General features: G+C 63.1%; 1 protein-coding gene across 11 annotated transcripts in view; it reads left to right on the plus strand.

Moving 5' to 3' along the window:
• RBPMS (RNA binding protein, mRNA processing factor) overlaps window positions 1-18410 on the plus strand; it is a 164170-nt gene that overhangs the window by 140815 nt on the left and 4945 nt on the right. For 5 of the 11 annotated variants that reach the window (XM_071212629.1, XM_071212630.1, XM_004475155.5 and 2 more), the window contains one exon: window positions 408-647. In XM_071212629.1, coding sequence (XP_071068730.1) covers window positions 408-539 — 132 coding nt within the window. In that variant the 3' untranslated portion in view covers window positions 540-647. Of the gene's footprint in view, window positions 1-407; window positions 648-9657; window positions 9728-15169; window positions 15269-18410 lie in introns of those variants that run through there. The other 6 variants (XM_071212631.1, XM_071212633.1, XM_004475157.5 and 3 more) reach the window with 3 other exon arrangements.

Consider the following 18410-nt stretch of genomic DNA (forward strand, 5'->3'; position numbering starts at 1 on the left):
AGGCCACGGACCTGAGAAGGTGGAGTCATCCCGAGTCACAGGCAGCGGTGCCGGGACCCCATCTCCGGAGCGCTGGCCTGTCTTCCCACCCAGCAGCGCTGCCTGACCAGACACTCGCCCGTCCACGGGGTCTGGAAAGGCCTCATTTGTGTGGCTCCGTGGAACTCTCCTTTCGAGGCGGGGAGCCTGGAAGAGCAGACGCCCCTCCGCCCCAGGACCCTAAGAGGGGCTTACTAATCGTGGGGAACCGAGTGGGCAGGCCCCGCGGAGCACCCCCCTTAGCGGATAACTCCTTCACTGTTTCGAAAATCTTATTTGTAATGTCTTTGGCGAAGCTTCTAAATAATTTTGCGTTTCTTAGCAATGTTGTGCTCTGTTTTGAGACATGGATTTTTTTTTTCTTCTAGTGTTTCTCTCCTGAGGCAAAGCCCACCACACCTGTCTTTTGTCCACTTCTCCAGCAAATTAGATTTGTCTCTGGGAATGTGTTTGTAACGTACCAACCTCCTGCCGACCAGCAGAGGGAGCTCCCATGTTGAATTTGCTTTTTAGCTCTTTTTCTCCCCCTTTGGCGAAAACTATTTCTTGGCAACCTTTGAGAGATTTCAATAAAAATTTTAATCAGAGTTAAAATGATCTCAAGTAGACTTCAGCGTCTTGTTTTCATGGTGACGCAGTTTTGGAGCTAAGGTGTCATCTCTGGCTGAGATTTCGGGTGGATTAGGCCCGTGACACTAAAGCGTGTTTCGTGTGGGAGAAGGCACAAGAGAGGGAGCGTGTCCCGGGGAAACTGGGCGCCAGGGCCCAGTGCCCGCTGCTGCTCACATCTTCTGGGGCTCCTGAACCGCCAAGAGCTGCGTCCTGCAGGTTCTCATCCCGGCTTCGAGGTTTCACGTCCCCTGGGAGGCTCGCTGCCGCGTGGACAAGGCATCTCACCAGTGGAAGGCCATTTGCCACGCAGGGCTGCGTCGTCCCATCTGCCCGTGTTCCCAGAGGACGGCGGACAGCGAGACAGTGTCATCCAGAAGGACCGGGAGCCACGTTTCCAGTTCGGAGGTGCTTCCCTGCTCTAAAGGGAAGATGCTAGTTTGCCATCAAATCCCACTCGAAAAAACTTCCTGGAAGAGTTCATAGAACCGTGAGCTGCGAGTACTAGCAATGAAAGGGTGACCAGGTGCAGCGAGCATCTGATTTCCAAGATCGTGAATGATTTTAGGCACGAGCGTCCTGTTTATTTTCAGGGTTATGGGTATTGGGGATGTAGTAAATCGGTTAGGTGAGTCACCGTGAATAGATTTCATCCCTTGCTCTCAGGAAGCAGTAGCCCTGCGAGGACATGCAGCCCTTCTGGCACCTTGAGGTCACACATCTCCGCTTTGCCAGCCTGGGCTCCTTTCTGTTTTTAGCTGCTGACAGGACTCCATGTCAGTAGCACACACTGCCCTTTCCCATCCCAGAAACACAACACCACTCCCCCCCTCCCCCCGAGGCAGAGTCGAGCCCCCGGGCCAGGTGCTGTCACAGGTAAGTGGGCAGGGAGGGAGTCCTGGCGGCCTCTTCTTGTTCAGAGGTGTCGCTGCCCTCGAGCCGCAGCCCTGCTCCGAGGGCCCGGGGCCTGCTCCACCCCTAGCCTGGGACCCAGCACCTGTACGCCGAGTCTGGGAAACACCAGCAGAGGGGAAAGGTCAAGCTCTAAAGTCACAGCCCAGGCTTCCCAGGCGCAAGACGTGCCCCTGGGGAGGTCCCTCGTGACACATTGGAAAAATCTTAAAGGTTAAGCCCAAAATAAATACAGAACTGGACCATGGGAAAAGGGACATAAAGGCAGCAGGGGAGGGGTGGATGGGCTCGGGCCAGCCCGTGGGCCGCCTCCTGCCAGCGCCGTGTTCAGGCCCTGACACATCAGCAGGTGAGCGGAGTGCGGCGTCTGAGGAGGGACTTGAGGACACACAGACACAGGCATGTCCGTACACACACGTGTCAGCCGGTTTCCCTGAGCCCTGTGAGGAGTGCTGAGGTAAAGAGGACACGAGAATGGCTATGGGGGGAGCACGAGCTCGAGAAGGGGTGCCCTTAGCTGGCCAGGGTGGAGCCCATGGCCCTCGGCGAGCTCCATGCAGGCGGCAGGCAGGCCTCCTGCCCCGGGTGCCCGGCAGGGGCCAGCGAGCAGAGCCCCTGGGCCCGTGGGAAGCAGCTTCCCCTCATCACTTCGCCCACCAGCTCCCCTCAGGGAGAGCCGGGTGGTCCTGGCCACGCGCCTCCGCGGGCCCCGCGCCCGTGGGCTCTTCAGCGTCAACTTCCAGCTCTCAGGCCCGGGCTGCCCGAAGTCCCCGTGTCCTCAGAGACCCGCAGCCTTGAGGGGCCGCAGTCGCCGTGGGGAGCCCCAGGCCTTAAATGGTTTTCAGACCCGAAGGAAACGAGTCACCCTCTGACAGTCACCTTCGCGCCAAACCCGTGGCTCTGCGGAGGTCAGGCTGTGAGGAGAGCCGCCCCTCAGGTCCGTAACGGGCCGGGCGGGCCAGCTCCGTGAGGCTTTGTGGGCCAGGCGCAGCCGCCTCGCGTCCCTCAGGAGACTCAGGCCGCCGTCCACCCTCGCCCGGCCCCTGCGTGGCTGGCTCCTTTCCGGGCCTTTCTGGGTTCGTGCAGTCGTGGGGAGATGAGAAGTGCAGGCTCTGGAGCTGCCTGACCATACACGGGCTCTGCCATCTCCAGGCCCCTTAAGCTCTCTGAAAAAAGGCACACTAATCCCTCACGGAAAACCCTTAGAAAAGTGCCTGACACAGTGAGGGCCTCATAAATGTTAGCTGAAAACCGAGAAGCCGGTGGGAGGTATCGTCCTTCCCAAGGGCCTTATAACGAGAAGGAGGCCTAGGATGACGCCAAGTACCCACAATGCCTTGCCAGTCAACGTCCAGCGCATATGGACACTGACGGGGCCGCACAGTCCTGTTGGCCGCAGCCACAGAGGCCAGAAGGACGAATGACCGGCGGGCAGGTCAAATGAGCGCCGCCAACGGCCCCTGCGCGCCGTCCGGCAACGGGGCTCCGCAGCCTGTGGCAGCACCGGGCGCTTCCGTTCCCCACAGGAAACCGCCACAGCCAGGCCGCGGCGCGCCTGCCAGAAGAAAACCTCGCCCTGACAGGAAACAGATCAAGAGTGGGAGGCAGCTGAGGTCCCCGAGAGACCACCCGGCTCGTGTGTGCTGCTCTCCTCAGGCCCGCCAGCCCTGAACTTCCCAGCCGCTCCCCCCATCGTGCTTTCCTGTCTAAGAAGACAAGGACCCACGGGTCGCCCAGCCCACTTCTTCCCGGGCTTTCCAGAACTTTCTTCCCACAGCCCCTCCGCTAGGAGTCTGCCCGGCCTCGTTTCCAGGCCGTGTGGTTTCCATCTTGTGCCCTGGAATGTCCTGCTCTTCATGGTCCGGTGCCTGGGACACCCAGGGGACCGAGCGCCTCCCTCCAACCTCGTCCCCCTTCTCTTCTGCTGCTTGGTCTTCATCAGAGGAAGTAGCCGCTCAGCAGGGAGTCGGCCAACCCTTGTCCCATCCCCGCGGCCTCTTCAGACGCAGCCCGGCGTCATTCGAGAGCCACTGAGGATGGCTCTTCCTTGACCAGAGCTGGCGCTGTCGAGTCTCAGACCTCAGAAGCCGTCCAGAGACCAGAGCCCATGCCCTGGCGCAAGGACGCTGCCCTAGAACGCCCCGCGACGGGGACAACAGCTAGAGGCGTGCTCCCGGGCTCTCGAGCCTGTCCCGTTCTGTCCTTGGCATGAGGCTAAGCCCCGTGGTCCCCGGCCTCGCTGGCCGAAGGAGCCTTCCCAGTCCCTGGGAGGGCCACAAGTACTGCCTGGGGGCTCAGCTCTTCTTGGCAAACGTGGATGGGACCGTCGCCATCGGCCGGGCAAGGCGCCTGGCTTGTCATGGGGACTTGATGTTTTAAGCTCGAGCAAACCAGATTTGACGGATGATTTCCACCCGCTCCGCAAGCTCTGAGATCCGGGGCAAGTTTTTGAGCCTGGCTTAGCGCCGCTTCCTCGCCTGGAAATGGGAACGATGAATGCCTATTTCAGAGGCTTGTTTTGAGGGGACGTGGGAAAGCTCGGCCTGGGGTGGGCGTCCTGTTAAAGCGGCCCGTCCCCTTCCCGTGGTCACTGCTGGGTCTGGCACAGCCCGGGGGCCCCGCAGGCCTCCTGGAAGCTTGAGAAGCACTTGGCGTTGCAGGGACTCTGGCCCGGGGCCCTCCGAGAGGAGCCCAAGGGGCCTCGCTTTCCTCGTAGGTGAGGAGGGGAGCAGCGGAGCCAGGGCCCGAGAGGCGGCCTGTGGCTTGGGCGGGTGCCAGGCTGGGGGCTGGGGCTGGGCCGCTGGCCGGGCACCCGGCTTGGCCTCCTCCCGTCGGCACGGGCAGCCGGAGCCCATCTGAACCAGGGGAGTCCAGCTGCGCTTGCACAGCACCAAGGCTGCAAAGAAATGGGCGTCCTGAAACCGAGTCTTTTACGAGGAGACGGGGGGCTTTTGAAGAAAACCGATCGTGACAGGGAGAAAAGGACAATCAGCTCCAAACGGGATCGTCCAGCATTCGAGCCGCCGGCGGAGAAGGCCACAACCCCGGGCGGGACGGGAGGGCGGACGCCGCGAAGTGCTTCCCGCTTCACTGAGCTCCGCGCTGGGGGACCCCTGATGGGCCTTGATAGCAAACGTAGTTAAAAATTCACCGGCCCACAGGATTAACTGGGGGTGGCCGGGGAGCGCCATGGCCTTCACCTGACACGGGGCATTTCACGCTTGGGGGCCCTCGCCCCGCGTGGCGTCTCAGGGGCCGGCGGGGACGTCCGAGCACGTTTCACACGCCTGCTTGGAGCCGAGGGCCCGGCTTGTGCTTAGGGCAGGCGGGAAAGAAAAGCCCCGGAGAGGAAGTGACCCCCGAAGGCTGGTGTCCAGGAGCCCAGCCGGGCCTCACGGCCTAGCACGGTTCTCGGGGTGTCCACCTCGGCCCTGCGGGGGTTCGGGCCGCAAACGCCCCCCGTTTGGAAAGGCAGGTCTGGCAGGCCGGGCACGGCCTTCTCCAGCCAGGACCTGCTGGCTCACCGCTGCGCCAGTGGTCAGACTTAAATCCTGGGACCCACGCGAATGAATCCTGGCGTTTTGCCCAGATAATAGCCACTTGCTTAATCGCCCTGGCACTTCTGTGCCCTTTGTGTCTGCCGGGGAGAGGACCGGCTGGCTTCGTTCTAAAAGGTCTGGGCTGCCAGGGTTTTGAGGGAGGAGAGCAGACGGGGTGGGTGTTCCTTTACAACGTTACACCCCGGGGGCCTCGTTTCATGCCGCAGAAAGTTCCTGAAAAGTGTTGGTTGTGGCGACTGGGTTACCGATTCTAAGAACCCTGTACTTAGTCCTATAAAAAGGATAATTTCCTTTTTTTTTTGGTATTGGAAATCCTCGCTCAGGCTGTCGGGTGAGCTGGGGTCTCTCCCCTGGGCCCAGGGTCCACTTCGGGCTCGGCAGCCTCTGAGGCAGCGGCCGCCGACTCGACTTGCTGTCGGGCCTGACATTTGGTGCCGCCCGAGTGGGGACCTGCAGGGATGGGCAGGGGTGATGAAATGACGTCCCGTGGGTGGCTCTGTGCAGGCAGCTCGGCCTTGGGGAGGTCCCGAGGGCGTCTGGGCTCGCTTCAAACCCAGGTTAATGTTTCAAGCTCGCGCCTGCCGCTCACAGGAAACCCTCGCCACCTTTGACTATTTGCTCAAAGAGGGATAGCTTGGTTCTGGATACAGGACTGGGGTCTCCATCATCTGCAGAAGAAAGAAATCTTAGCTGCCCCTGTAAGAGGGGACACAGACGAGGGCAGCAGCTGGCCGACCCCCAGCTCTTGGCCGTCTGGTTAAGCGCTGGACCCACGGGTGCCACCCTCCGGCCTGCGCCTCCCCTGGGGGATTTGGACCCTGAGTGGTGGCTCCTGGCCCGGGGTCCCTGTGTTGCTAACCAGTTCCCAGGGGAGGCCGAGGCTGGTGGCCCAAGGAGCGCAGTGTGAGAACCTTAACTTGATGGAGAAGAAGCAGCTGAGCCTAAGGGTCTTCTTTCCTCGTGGCACCTGCTGAGCACCGCCCCCGCCCCGGGCCCACTTCCCCAGTCCAGTGTGATCCTGGGAGCGAATCCTCCGGGAGGGGCTGGCGCCCTGCAGAGAAGTCCTTCAGGAGCCTGTGCGGTGCCCCTCGAGATACCAGCTCTGCCTAACCGCGGCCGGCTTCCCTGGGCCGGGAATTCCGCGTGTACTCTCATCCTCCTGGCCTTGGTGTCCTTGTCTGTACGGGAAGGGGACGGAGACCCCTTCGTGGGCACTTACCATTTTCTCTAGAACCCTCTTTTACTTTTGCCGGTGCCCCCAGTGCCCGCCCCTGTGCACGCTGTCATTGGGCAGTGCTGGCGTCACACTCAGGCGTTGGAGGCTTTAGGCTTTAGAGACGACAGGGTCCCCGCACAGGGGCGTGTTGAGAGAACATTCCCGAGGCGGTGCTGGCCTGGCACTGCCCACACCGCGGCCCCAGGTGGTGAGCTGCCACCGCCGGGTCCTTGTCATCATTAGACCCCCGGGGCTCTGAGCTGCTTGCCCCCCCAACACGTCAGGCTCCGTGACCCCCTGGTCGCTTAGCTGCTTCTGTGGGAAATTCTGAGCAGGGACTAAAGGAGCCCCTGGAATTGCGTGCAGGGCTGCGAGGGTGCGTGTGTGTATGTGTGTGTGCGTGTGTGTGCATGCGTGTGTGTGGGTGTCTCTGCCGAGAGCGCGAGGGGACGTCGAGGACCGTCGCCTGCCGTGGGGGCCGCTGTCCGCAGGGCGCGCAAGGTGCGCAGGGCCCCGCCGGCGTGGCCCCGAGGGTCCCCGGGGTTTACGGCAGGTCCAGGGCGCGGGCTCGAGTGCCCGGGGTGGCCCGGCAAAGGCCGAGCAGAGCGGGCGCCGGGCAGGAGGCCCGCAGCGGTCAGCGCCGAGCAGCCCGGCCGCCCCGTTCCGCCCGGGAGCCTCCCCGGAGGCTGGGCCCGCGGTCCAGGGCGCAGAGGAGAGGCCCGGGCGCTGGGGCGGGAGCGGAGGCGGCCCCCGGGGCTTCGGGGATGCGCGAGAAGACCCCCGGCCCCCTGCACCTGCCCGCACTTCCTCGGAGAGCCAGCCCGCTGCCGCCTGGGGGCCTCCCCTGCCGCCTCCTCCCCGCCGGCCTCCCTGCCGGCCTCCCCGCTGCCAGCCTCCCCCTCCCGGCCTCCCCGGCTGTTGGCCTCCCTGACCTTGGCTCCGCCGAGCACAGCTCATCATGGACCCACAGCCCAGAGTCGGCTTCGCGCCCCTGCAGTGCTCGGGGTGCCCCGCCAGGCCCTGAGGCTCCCGCCCTGGACCCCCAGCCCCGCCAGGTTGAGGGAACACGAGGGCCTGCGCGTGGGGGAGGAGGCCGCGCGCTTGTCAGGTGCAGGCCCCCCCCCCCAGTCACCTCCCCACCGCCCCAGCCAGCCCCCTCGATTCTCCCTGGAGCACCGTCCTGTGTCCCCTCCCCGGCCCCTCCAGTCACCTCACCAGCCCCCTGCCCTGGCCAGTCCCCCGCCCCGGCCAGCCCCCCCCCAGTCACCTCCCACCCCCTTAGCCTCCGTCCTCCCTGGAGCACCTTCCTGCCTGGGCCTCTGGGGGTTGGCGCCCCAGCCCCTCCCTCGGGCACCTGTCACCGCTCCTGCACCACACTGCCCCGTTGCGCACAGCCCTAGCCCTGTCCTGCTGCGTGTCCAGGTGCCCGGCCCCCCGCCCACCCGGGGCCCAGCGCCCTCTGCGCTCCCTCCCCACCTGCCCGCGAGGGAGCTCGACCCTGCTCCCTGCGCCTGCTCCCTGCTCCGCGAGCAGCGGGTCTCTGCGCAGGGCCTGCAAGGTAGGTAGGTACAGGTGTCCCTTTGTCCCCCTTCTCTCCTGTGCTTTCCACTTCCCCTCTCCTTCCGCTCCCCCCTCCCCATACCCTCCCCCTTTATTTCTCTCCCCTGTTCCGCACACCTGCCGCCCGTCCTGTCCTTGGTTGGTGTGAGTGCTGCAAACGCCCCCTGGCCCTGCCTCCTCGGTACCTGCCGGCGCCCCCAGGGCCCCGGGCCTGCCTCTTCATCCGGGGCCTCACTGGGCTGCTGAGCTGGCTCCCAGCAGCTCCTTTTCTGGCCTCAGAGGGTCTCTAGAGCGCAGGAGCCTGCGGGGCTGGGAGGCGTCCCTGATGGGAGTGGACGCTCCCCCTTCCCAGGTGAGCGAGGCAGGTGGGGCCAGCGGAGAGCATACCCCAGCTGGCCTTGGAGGAAGGAGCCTGAGGCACGTGGGACAGAGGGGCCTGGGAGGTCGTCTGTGTGTGGGACGGGGCACGAGGCCGTGCGCCCCGTGTCTAGACATCCCCACTTTTAGAGCGGAGTCGGGGTTGCTGGGGGAGCCCGAGCCTGGGGCCTCGGGGGCGTCATCCCACCTGTCAAACTGCCGCTTAGACGAGGCCAGAGGTTTGCCGCGTGCCCACGGAGCGCCTCCATTCCCACCAGAAGTGCTCCCACCTCCTCGTTGTACGCCCTGGACATCCGGCCAAGATGCCCTTCGGGAAAGAAAATGAAAAGGCTCCCCTGCAAGACCTGTTTTGTTCACCCAGGGAAGTGGGTTTGTCGGGGTAGAACGCGCTCCAGGTCACCGGCCAGCCGCACGGTCGGGTCTGAAGCCTGCTCGGGGGACCCAAGTCAGGCCAGGGCCGGGGGGAAGCGCGGGCTCCACTCCGGGGGCCGCTCAGCCTTCCGCGGAGGCCCGGCCTCCGCTCCCCGTTTGTCCGTTTGCTGCCCCTTCCCCGCCGCCCATGCCCACGGTCCAGGGACCGTGCCCCCAGGTGAGCCGATGGGGAGGCGGCGCCTCCTCTGTGTGCAAGGAGCGAGGCCGACAGGCTCAGGGGCAGGACGGACGCTGAGCAGGGGGACAGCGGGGAGAGCCGCCCGCCTCACGCTGGCCTGGTTTTGTGTCGCTGTCTTCCACTTCTCCCTCGGCACAGGGCCGGGCCCAGTGGGCCTAGCAGATGCGGCGTCACCCACTCGGCTGGCGTTGGGGCTGGACTTCCACTCTGGAAACCTAGAAGGGGCTGCCAGGCCTACCCGGGGAGGCCCCTTGCCAAAGGCGGCGGGCCCCTCCTCAGCCCTGCGTGCAGGGCTGGGGCACCCGAGCCCCTTCCCTAGAGGGCTGGAAAGCAAACCTCAGGGGACATCCAGCCCGGCCGCTGGCACGAGGGCCCGTGGACTGCCACCTCTTCGCTCTTTAGCCAGAAACCCTCAAGCAGGAACCGTTTCCACAGATGCTCAGGAAACCATCGGCCACTGCCCCCAGCCCAGGCATTTCTGAGTGTGGGTGAAAGAGGGTCCCGGGGCCAGGTTTAGGCCTAGCGTGGCCCTTGCCCTTTGTCAAGGAGGGTGGGAGCGAGGCAACTGGTGGCGCCTCCGCGGCTGCGTGAGGTGGGTGCTCTCCCGCGAGCCTGCCCCGTGTGATCATCAAGGTGTGCCCGAGGGGTGGCAGGAGAACCCGGAGGCCAGCGTCGGGCGCTGTCTGCAAAGAGGAAGGCCAGCCACGCGGGGCGTCTGAGGAGGGCGGGCGCGGGGGGCCCCGGCTCACCTCGTCTCCCTCATGTCTTTCCAGATGCGCTGGCTCCCTCCCTCCGAGGCTACTTCTCAGGGCTGGAAGTCCCGTCAGTTCTGCTGAATGCTGTGTAAGTACTGGCTGGCGTCCAGCGCTCGGCACGCGCCTGGCGCACAGTGGGTGCTGGGCGGACGGCGGCTCCGTCCTGCTCCCGGCAGCCTCCCCTGCCGCCCTTCCTTTGATCACTGAACTCACTTGAGGGACCCCCCCTCACCTGCCCAGGGCGTCTCTGCCAAGGGGAGATTTTCACCTAGGACGAAGGCAGGGTCCAGGGGTGGGTGCTGTTCTGTCTGAGTCTAAGTTAGGATTCCGGCTTCCCACTGCCTCGGTGGAGTTAGTGCTAGTTTCTGTAGAACAGGTATAAATTCACCTGCTGCCTGCGATAAACAACCTCCTTCCCCGAGTTGCAGGCATAACTCACCTACTCGTTCGTGGAGCACCTTATTATGAGAATGAGGGATTTATCAGCCTTCACTCTGCCCTGCACACATATCCAAAGCTCTCATCTCTACAAAATACTCATTTTTGTACTGACGGCAGACATCGTGCCATTTCCAATAGGATTTCCCTAAGATTTTTATCTTGAGGAGAACAATATCCTAAATTTGGCACGGTTGTGCCATTTGTCTAACCTCACTTAACTACCGGATGGTTTTTTCCCTTAGAAATGCAGAATTTCGACAGAATCTCTGTTAGGTACAAGGCACTGTTACTCTGCACTCTGATTTGGGATGTGAAATTGGGGGGTCTGAACTTAAAGTCTTTCAAAAGTTACATGTCCACAGGCAACCCCCTCTTTCCATCATTCCCTCACAAAACAGGAAGAAAAGTGAGCCCCGCCAGGGGCTGGGGGGAGCGTGGCCGAGGCCGGGGCAGGCTGCCCCCCGAGTGCCCACAGCTCGCCCGGGGGCGCGGCCCTCTCCTTGGGTTGCCACTCTTCTAAGCTAAAATCGCTTGCGAATGAAACGGATGTTCTCTTTTAACCATTTATGCCAAGCCCCGTGGGCTGGTTGGTCCTTGGAGGCCGCCAGGACTCTAGGAGAGGCCAGAGGACACTGGCCTCTGTGGACTCAGGCCCCCTGCACGTGGAGAAATGTTTCAGGCTGTTCAAGGGGAGAAGGTCGGAGACACGGGGAAGCTGGTGCCAGCCTCGCCCAGCAGCGCCTCTTAGCGACGAGGACGCCGAGCCTTGAGCAGGATTGTCCACGCGTCCTGGGATTTGCTCTGCACAGGCAGCTCGCCCTGTGGACTTCAAGTCCCTTGGGTGGGTCAGGCTGACGGGGGCTCCGTTTGCTGAACTCCCACTGCGGGTGGCCCTCGGCACCTCCCGTCGAGCTCCTGTTCTAGGGAGAAGGAGAGCTGCCTTGTTCTCGAAGGAAGGGCCTCGCCGAGCAGGATTCGCAATGTGTGCCAGAGCGTCAGGAAGCTCAGTAAGGGTATCGTGGTGGCCGGCGGTCGAGCCGGGGCCCTGCCGGCCGGATGACGAGCAGCAGCTGGAAGGAGAACCTCACCTTCCATCGACGGGAATTGTACCCAGCCTTCGTCTCTCCGTGTGTCTAAGCATGGCCCAAAGAACGCCCGTCCTCGGGGATAATCGTACGCAGGGCAGACCAACGCTCCCAAGGCCAGAGTTTCACAGATTGCTTTAGCAAAAGAGTCTCCAACTCTTTAATATAATTCAGGCATCATGATCTCTCAGAGGAGGAAGATACACTATGCATTATTTCCCAAGCTTGTTTCAGGCCAGTGGTCCCTTTCTCACAGAATAGCTTAAGAGACTTTTCCGTAAAGCCCTCTGGGGAGAAAAGTGCCCTAATCACTTCTGCAGGAGTTTGTCTACACCAGGGCCTCCCATGTATACAGAGCTGTGACCCTCAGAGGTCTAAGTGCGCTCAGGACAATGCAGTAGAGTCTTCCCGGAAAGCCACTTGTATTTGTCCCTTATTCTGGAATTTTCTTCCTTACAACACTTGAGTGTGTGTTTTCAAGAACCCTTCTTAAATGGAATAGTGATGTCAGTGGATGCAATTACACTGTCACCTTTCTTAGAAAAATACAGTCCATTGTAGACAACTAGAATGTTCTTTTAAATTATTTCACTGTTTTGAAAAATCTAAAAATTGGTTCTTTCGGGAAGACTTTAAGCCGAAGTCACTTATCTTCCTTCAGAAGAGCCTTCGTGGTTCCGTCATTGGGGAGCCCCTCTCCGTTACCGGGGCGAGGCTGGCCCAGCTCCAGAAGGCGCACCGCACGCCGGCCCCACTTTGGGCACCTTTTCCATGTCCGTGGGTTTGTGTCTTAATTATCAGAGGTTGGGGGGTGTCTAAGGATGCAGTAACGGGAATTTCTGAAGTTCAGGGAAGAGTCCACGGCTCGACGTGCACACCTGGAATTCAGCAGAAGCCGACAGGTGAGGCGTTGATGAAAATTTCCGAGGAGCAGTGGGGAGAGAGGCCACTGGGTCCCAAGCCCTGAGGCCCCCTGGGTGGATGCGGAGTGCGGAGCCTGCGTGGATGTAGCAGGTGAGCCACGGAATCCGGGGAGAGGAGCTCTGGGTTGCTGTGGCAGGTGTCACCTGCTGTGGGGAGGTTGAGTGCGACGAGCAGATTTTGGTGGCAGCGGAGGTGGCAAGGCGGGGGTGGAGGGCCCGAGGCAGGGTTTCGCTTTTTCCTCTGAAGCGCTGGTGTGGGCAGAAGCGCGCAGCCGTGGCTGAGCAGTTGAGCAGCTTCCGGTCAGAAAGGGCCCGGCTCCTTTTCCGTCGGCCCCCTCACGTCCTCTGGGGGCAGCAGCCCCCTCAAAGCCCGCAGTTGCTCCCCTCTGGAGACCAGAAGATCTGCGCCCTCGGATGAAAGAAACGTCCCGTGTCCTGTGGGCAAACCGTGTCCTGAGCAAAAGGGCCCTCGCTGGCCTCCCAGCCTCAGAGACGCGGGGAGGAAGGAGCAGGGCGAGCGGCCGCTGCACTGGGCCTGAGGGGCAGCCCGCCTCCCTCCTGAAGCCGCAGCGGCCACGAGGGCCTCGTTCCCGGGCCCTTGGGTCGAGCCTCGTTCAGGACAGCAAATAGCCTGACCTCCTTAGGGGAACGGGGATGAGAGCTGGGCGGAGCGCTGTGACGAGCTCGTGGGGACAGTGAGTGCAGGGAAGCGAATGTGGCTCAACAGATAGGGCATCCGCCTACCACATGGGAGATCCGCGGTTCAAACCCCGGGCCTCCTTGACCCGTGTGGAGCTGGCCCATGCGCAGCGCTGATGTGTGCAAGGAGTGCCATGCCACGCAGGGGTGTCCCCACGTAGGGGAGCCCCACGCACAAGGAGTGCACCCCATAAGGAGAGCCGCCCAGCGCGGAAGAAAGTGCAGCCTGCCCAGGAATGGCACTGCACACACGGAGAGCTGACACAACAAGATGACGCAACGAAAAGAAACACAGATTTCCAATGCCACTGACAAGAATACAAGCAGACACAGAAGAACACACAGCGAATGGACACAGAGAGCAGACAACTCGGGGGGGAAGGGGAGAGAAATAAATAAAAAATAAATCTTAAATTTAAAAAAAGGGCCCGGGGTGCGGCAGGCTGATGTGGGCGAGGCCCCAAGGATGCCCGAGTCCCCGGGCCTGTGGTCGGTGGCGGTGCCCACGAGTGGGGGGATGGCGCCGTGGGGGCCCTGCCCCTGCCCTGCGCCTGCGTTCCCTGACACACGAAGACGCCGGCACCCCCAAGCTCACCTCCTGCCCACGGCCGTGAGGAGAACCCCGTGCCAGCCGAGCCCTCCCGCCTCGCCCCTTCCCAGTTTCCTGAGCTTGGCTGTTGCCCTTTCAGCCCCGAGCGGGTGCCCCAGCCGAGCTGCCCGACTGTCCCCGGAAGCAGCTCAGTGAGGGAGGCCACGCGGCAAGGCCAGCGCGGGGGGTCTCAGAGGCCCCATGACTCCAAGGGCAACCCCGGGGCGGTCCAGCCACCTCCTCGCCCTGTGGATCCTCAGTTGAAATAGAACTTGGGGCCTGCGTGCCCCCAGCCGGCTGGACACAGCAGCTTCGGGATTCCCGCTGGGTCGGCTGCTCTTTGGGAGACTGTCGTAGAGCAGGCTCTGGCTCGTGCACTCGGCGGGCACATGCCACCAAGGGGGGCTCTACTTTGGGATGGCAGTTGCCCCACGAGCAGCCGGTGGACCCTTCCTCCTGGGGCACCTGATGAGAGCTGGGGTCCCCATACTGTTAGTCCAGGCGTTCCACGTCCTACGATGAGGTCCAGCCTGGAACCCACAGGGAACGTGCTCCTGGGTGTGGAGTGTTTAAGTGGCCGCAGATGCAGCCCTGAGACCGGATGGCCTCCTGCTGTGGACGCCCCCTCGCTGGGCCACCAGCAGCGAGGATGGAGCCCAGAACTGATAAGCAGCATTGCAGAGATGACGCTTGTTTTTCCTGTCCTCACATAACCCCGCTTTCACTACGGAATTAAGAACCGCGGCGGCACATCTTCTCATGTCTACATAGTGGGCTTCTGGGGACCGCCGTTGGGTTGGATTTTCTGTTCTCAACTGAGGGGAGAGCTGTCCCAGGCAGGCGGTCGTCACCAGCACTTCTGTGCTTCAGGGCTGGTCTGTGTGCTGAGGCCTGGTGGGGCCTGGGGCTCTTCCCACAGGCCACGTCCCGTGCCCACCGGGGGGCCCAGCACAGCCCTCGTCCTGCGCTCGAGTCCAGAAGCGCCCGCGGGCCAGAGGCAGCCTCCGCCTGCGGGAAGGAGCCGCGTGCCCAGGCGGACGCATCAAGGCATAGCAGCAGGGCCCGGGCCGCTGGCGCCCCCGCGGAGGTGGCCCGCCTGCGCACCCCGGGAATTCCAGGGGAGCCCCTGGCCCAATGGCACCCGCTGCCCGGGCCTGGGGAGACCAGGGGCCGGTCACTGCTGGGCCCTCCCCGTGGCTCCGCAGGGGCTCGCGGTGCCCGCGGGAGCCCAGGGCTTCCTGGAGAGCTGCTCCGTGCCCTCGGCTGTCCGAGGTTCTCCCTGTGGTCCGAGGCAGCTCCTGCAGGTGGTGGGATTCCCGGCGACCTGTGCCTTTCCCGACGCTCGAGGAAGGCGCGCAGAGGCCCTCGGCGGCCGGCCCGTGGCCTGCTTCCACGCCGGGCCTGGCCTCCCTCCATCCCTGGGGTGCGCGGCCGGCCTGGCCTCTCTCCGTAGGGTGCGCGGCCAGGCCTCACTCCACCCCTCAGGTCAGGCCTCGGGCCCTGGGCCCGCCTGGAGGGACACTCAGGCTGGTCCCCTCCCGTTGTCCCCGCGCCTCAGCTCCGCAGGCCACAAGCCCCTGGCCCTTGTCTCTGCGCCTCCTTCTCTCTCCTTCCTCAGGTCCTAAGTTGGTTTCCTGACCCCTTGAGGACTTTCCGTGTCCTTGACGCGACGTCCCTCCTGGGGGGCAGTTCGTCCTCGGCCGCGGAGGCCCCCCTCTCCGCCCCCAGGAGCCCCCAGGAGACGCAGGCCCCGGCGCGGCGGGGCGGCCGGGCTGACGCGCCTCTCTCCGCAGGTCCCAGGTGTGTGATGGTGGCTGCGCTCTGTCTTGTGGGTCTTAGGCTGCAGTGCTGGCTGCCGCCCTCGAGCTGTTCTGCAAAACTGGAGCACACTGGTGAGTCCCACACGCCGCCGGAGGCGCAGCGCGGCCCGCCGGGGCTGGCGGTGTAGACCAGGGCGGAGTGTCCCAGAAGCCCAGGCAGGTGCTTCTGTGGCGTGCCCTGGGTGGCGTGGCACCCTCGGGCCAGCGGCCGGGTCCCCGCCTTGCCCGCCACGGCCTGCCCGGGGAGGGCCGCCCAGCGCCGCGGTCGGGAGCCCCCTGAGTGCCAGCCCCGCCGGCTCTGTCTACACCGCAGCCTCCCGGCGGGCAAGGCTGGCACCGCTCAGTCCCATGATCCGGGAGCTTTGTGAACGAGACCCTCCACTGCAGGGAATTCCACAGATTCAGTGAGCTTCTTCCCCAGCCCCTAAGCTTCTCTGAACCTTCACCACCGCGCTGGAAATCTTTTCCCGAAGCAGTGTGTAAATAATCTGCCCCGTTGTATTAATCCACTTACACCGAACTCAGCGCAGCCCCTTTTTTTGATGGCTCAGGGACACCCGTCTGAGCCCGTTCAGAAGCAGGGCCATCGCCCCTGGACGTGGCTGCATTTTTTAGCTTCTCCCTGAACTCCTCTAGCCCGCGGGACTTTTCTAGTAGGTGACCGTTTGGGGAGTCGCTGTCATCCCCAGGCTGGCAGCTGCCACCAGGAAGGGCTGACGGCTCAGTCCCCAAAACAGCGTGCCCGCCGGGCCTGCTGCAGCGGCTTCAGGTGACTTTGAAGAGCTCGGCCTAGAGCTGGGGGTCGCCGGGGCAGGCGCACGGCAGTCGATGCCCCAAGAAAGGTGGTGAGTTTCAGCCTCAGAGGGGCCTGTAAAGAACAGGTGAGGGAAGCGGACTTGGCTCAATGGATAGAGCGTCCACCTACCACATGGGAGGTCCAGGGTTCAAACCCTGGGCCTCCTTGACCCGTGTGGAGCTGGCCCACGGGCAGTGCTGATGCGCGCAAGGAGTGCCCTGCCACGCAGAGGTGTCCCCGCGTAGGGGAGCCCCACGCGCAAGGAGTGCGCCCGTAAGGAAAGCTGCCCAGCGCAAAAGGAAGTGCAGCCTGCCCAGGAATGGTGCCGCACACACGGAGACCTGATGCAGCAAGATGACGCAACAAAAAGAAACACAGATTCCCAGTGCATCCAAATAATACAAGCGGACACAGAAGAACACACAGCAAACGGACACAGAGAACAGACAACGGGGTGGAGGGGAGAGAAATAAATAAATCTTTTTAAAAAAAAGAACAGGTGAGTCTGAACGGAGGCAGGACGGCTGCCGCGGGGCCCAGCAGTTCTGGCCACAGGGGTCGTGGGCGCGTTGTGGGGACTTAGGCAACTTCATGCCCAGCTTGCCCGCACCGCACGCCCAGGGGCCCCACTGTGCTGGTGCCACCGGAGGTGGGGAGGCGCTGGTCGACTTGATGGCTTTAAAAGCGCAGCGCATCACCCGAAACCCAGCAGCCCGGGGCACAGGCAGGCTGAGGCACGGCCCAGCAAAGCAGGGCCTCGGGAAGGGGTCACCAAAGGCGGAGGGGGGCTCGACTGGGGCAGGGTGGGCACAGGGCGCAGGCCTGCAGGGGCCCGGCGGGGAGGGGCGTGGGGGCCTGAGGGCACTGACCAGCTGGCTCGTGGCCTGCCTCAGGCCTCCAGGGTCACGAGGCAGCCCCTTCCCCTCCCAAATACCCACTAGGGGGCCGGGAGGGGGAGGCTGCCCCCGGCCGGGGAGCTGGAACCTGCGTGGAGAGGGCTGGTGCAGGGGCTGCCAGGGGAGGCCCCAGCGACTCCGGAGGGCAGCTGCCCCAGACTCTGCTGAGGACCCTTTTAGTGTTAGAGCAGGTTTTTCTTACATTTTAAAACATGAGCTGACAGGTATTAAAGGAAAACTAAAACACCCTCCATTCAAAATCTTTGTCATACGATGTTGTGTTTATTTGGAAGTGAAAGAAGGGAGAATATTCTTTAGGGGACTTTTGATTAAAATGAATAAACAGTAGAGGGATAAAGTCTTCAGGAAGAAAATATGGATGATTAGGTCAAGTGTATGTACCTGGACCAGGGGGACCTAGAGAAGTAAAGAGGTTTCTTCCTTATTGCCGGGAGAAAGAGCTCATCGGGGACACCCTCCCTGGTGTCCACGCCGAGTTGTGACCCACCTGAGACGAGGGCACGTGTGCTTTCCAGCCTTGCTCACGCCGGCGCGGGCACGCAGCGGGTGACCCTTTCAGGAAAGGCTCCGCAGGACTTGAATCTGCTCCCTAAGCAGAGCCCAGCCCTCCCCAGCCCACCCCGCTCCCCCCACGGGCGCCGTGTTCCCGGATGTCCTTGGATTCTGTTAAAAATGTCCTTGTTAATGCATTCCGAGGTTTGAACTGCATTTCTAGCTAAGCCCCTTCCTTGTTTATAGGGCCTGAAATAGCCACAGTCTGACCTTCTGTGCCTTCTGGGAACATCTGGGGCCGTGTGGCCGCGCTCCTCCCCCCTGTGAGAATCGCACGTACGTGGCACAGTACGGTGACGCTCGGGGGACCGCGGCCTCCCTCTTCTCCTGCCCCCCTCCCTTTCGTGTCCTATGTCACTTCGAGAGACCAGCCTTTCTAATCAGCCAAAGCTAAGCAGGCCAATGTCCCCTGCCCGGGGGTCCAGGAAGAAAGGAGCAGCCTCGGGAAGTAGGCCTGGGCTGCCACGGCTGGTGCAGTGCCCTGCTGGGCCCTGGGCACCGTCCTGGGACCCCCTCCCAGGGCCCAGCGCTTCCGGCTTCACTTGCCCTGGATGCCACGTGTCCCACTGAGGCGACTGCGTCTTCGCTCTGGGCAAGCGGCCGCGTCCGGGCTGGAGGGGGGAGAAGCTGCTCTTGGAAAGGAAGACGAGCGATCCTGGCTGGAAGCCAGGGAAGTGGCCTGGACAGGGGGCGCCCTGAGAGGAGAGCGGGCCAGGCTGAGAAAGCGGGGCTCCGCGGGGGCTGCCCGGGGGCTAGAGCAGAAGGGAGGAAGCGAGAGCGAGCACCCCGCGGAAGCGCCAGGCCCTGGAGGCTGACCCCATGGGGGCTCTGTGAACCGGGGGACGGGCCAGGTCAGAGGGAGAGACAGACGGGCCCCAGCGCTGGCCGTGGGGGACCAGGAAGGGCAAGCCGAGGGGCTCAGCGGCTGGAGCTGTCGGAAGGCAAAGCG

The sequence above is a fragment of the Dasypus novemcinctus genome, chromosome 29 (assembly GCF_030445035.2).
Source record: "Dasypus novemcinctus isolate mDasNov1 chromosome 29, mDasNov1.1.hap2, whole genome shotgun sequence".
Lineage (NCBI taxonomy): Eukaryota > Metazoa > Chordata > Mammalia > Cingulata > Dasypodidae > Dasypus > Dasypus novemcinctus.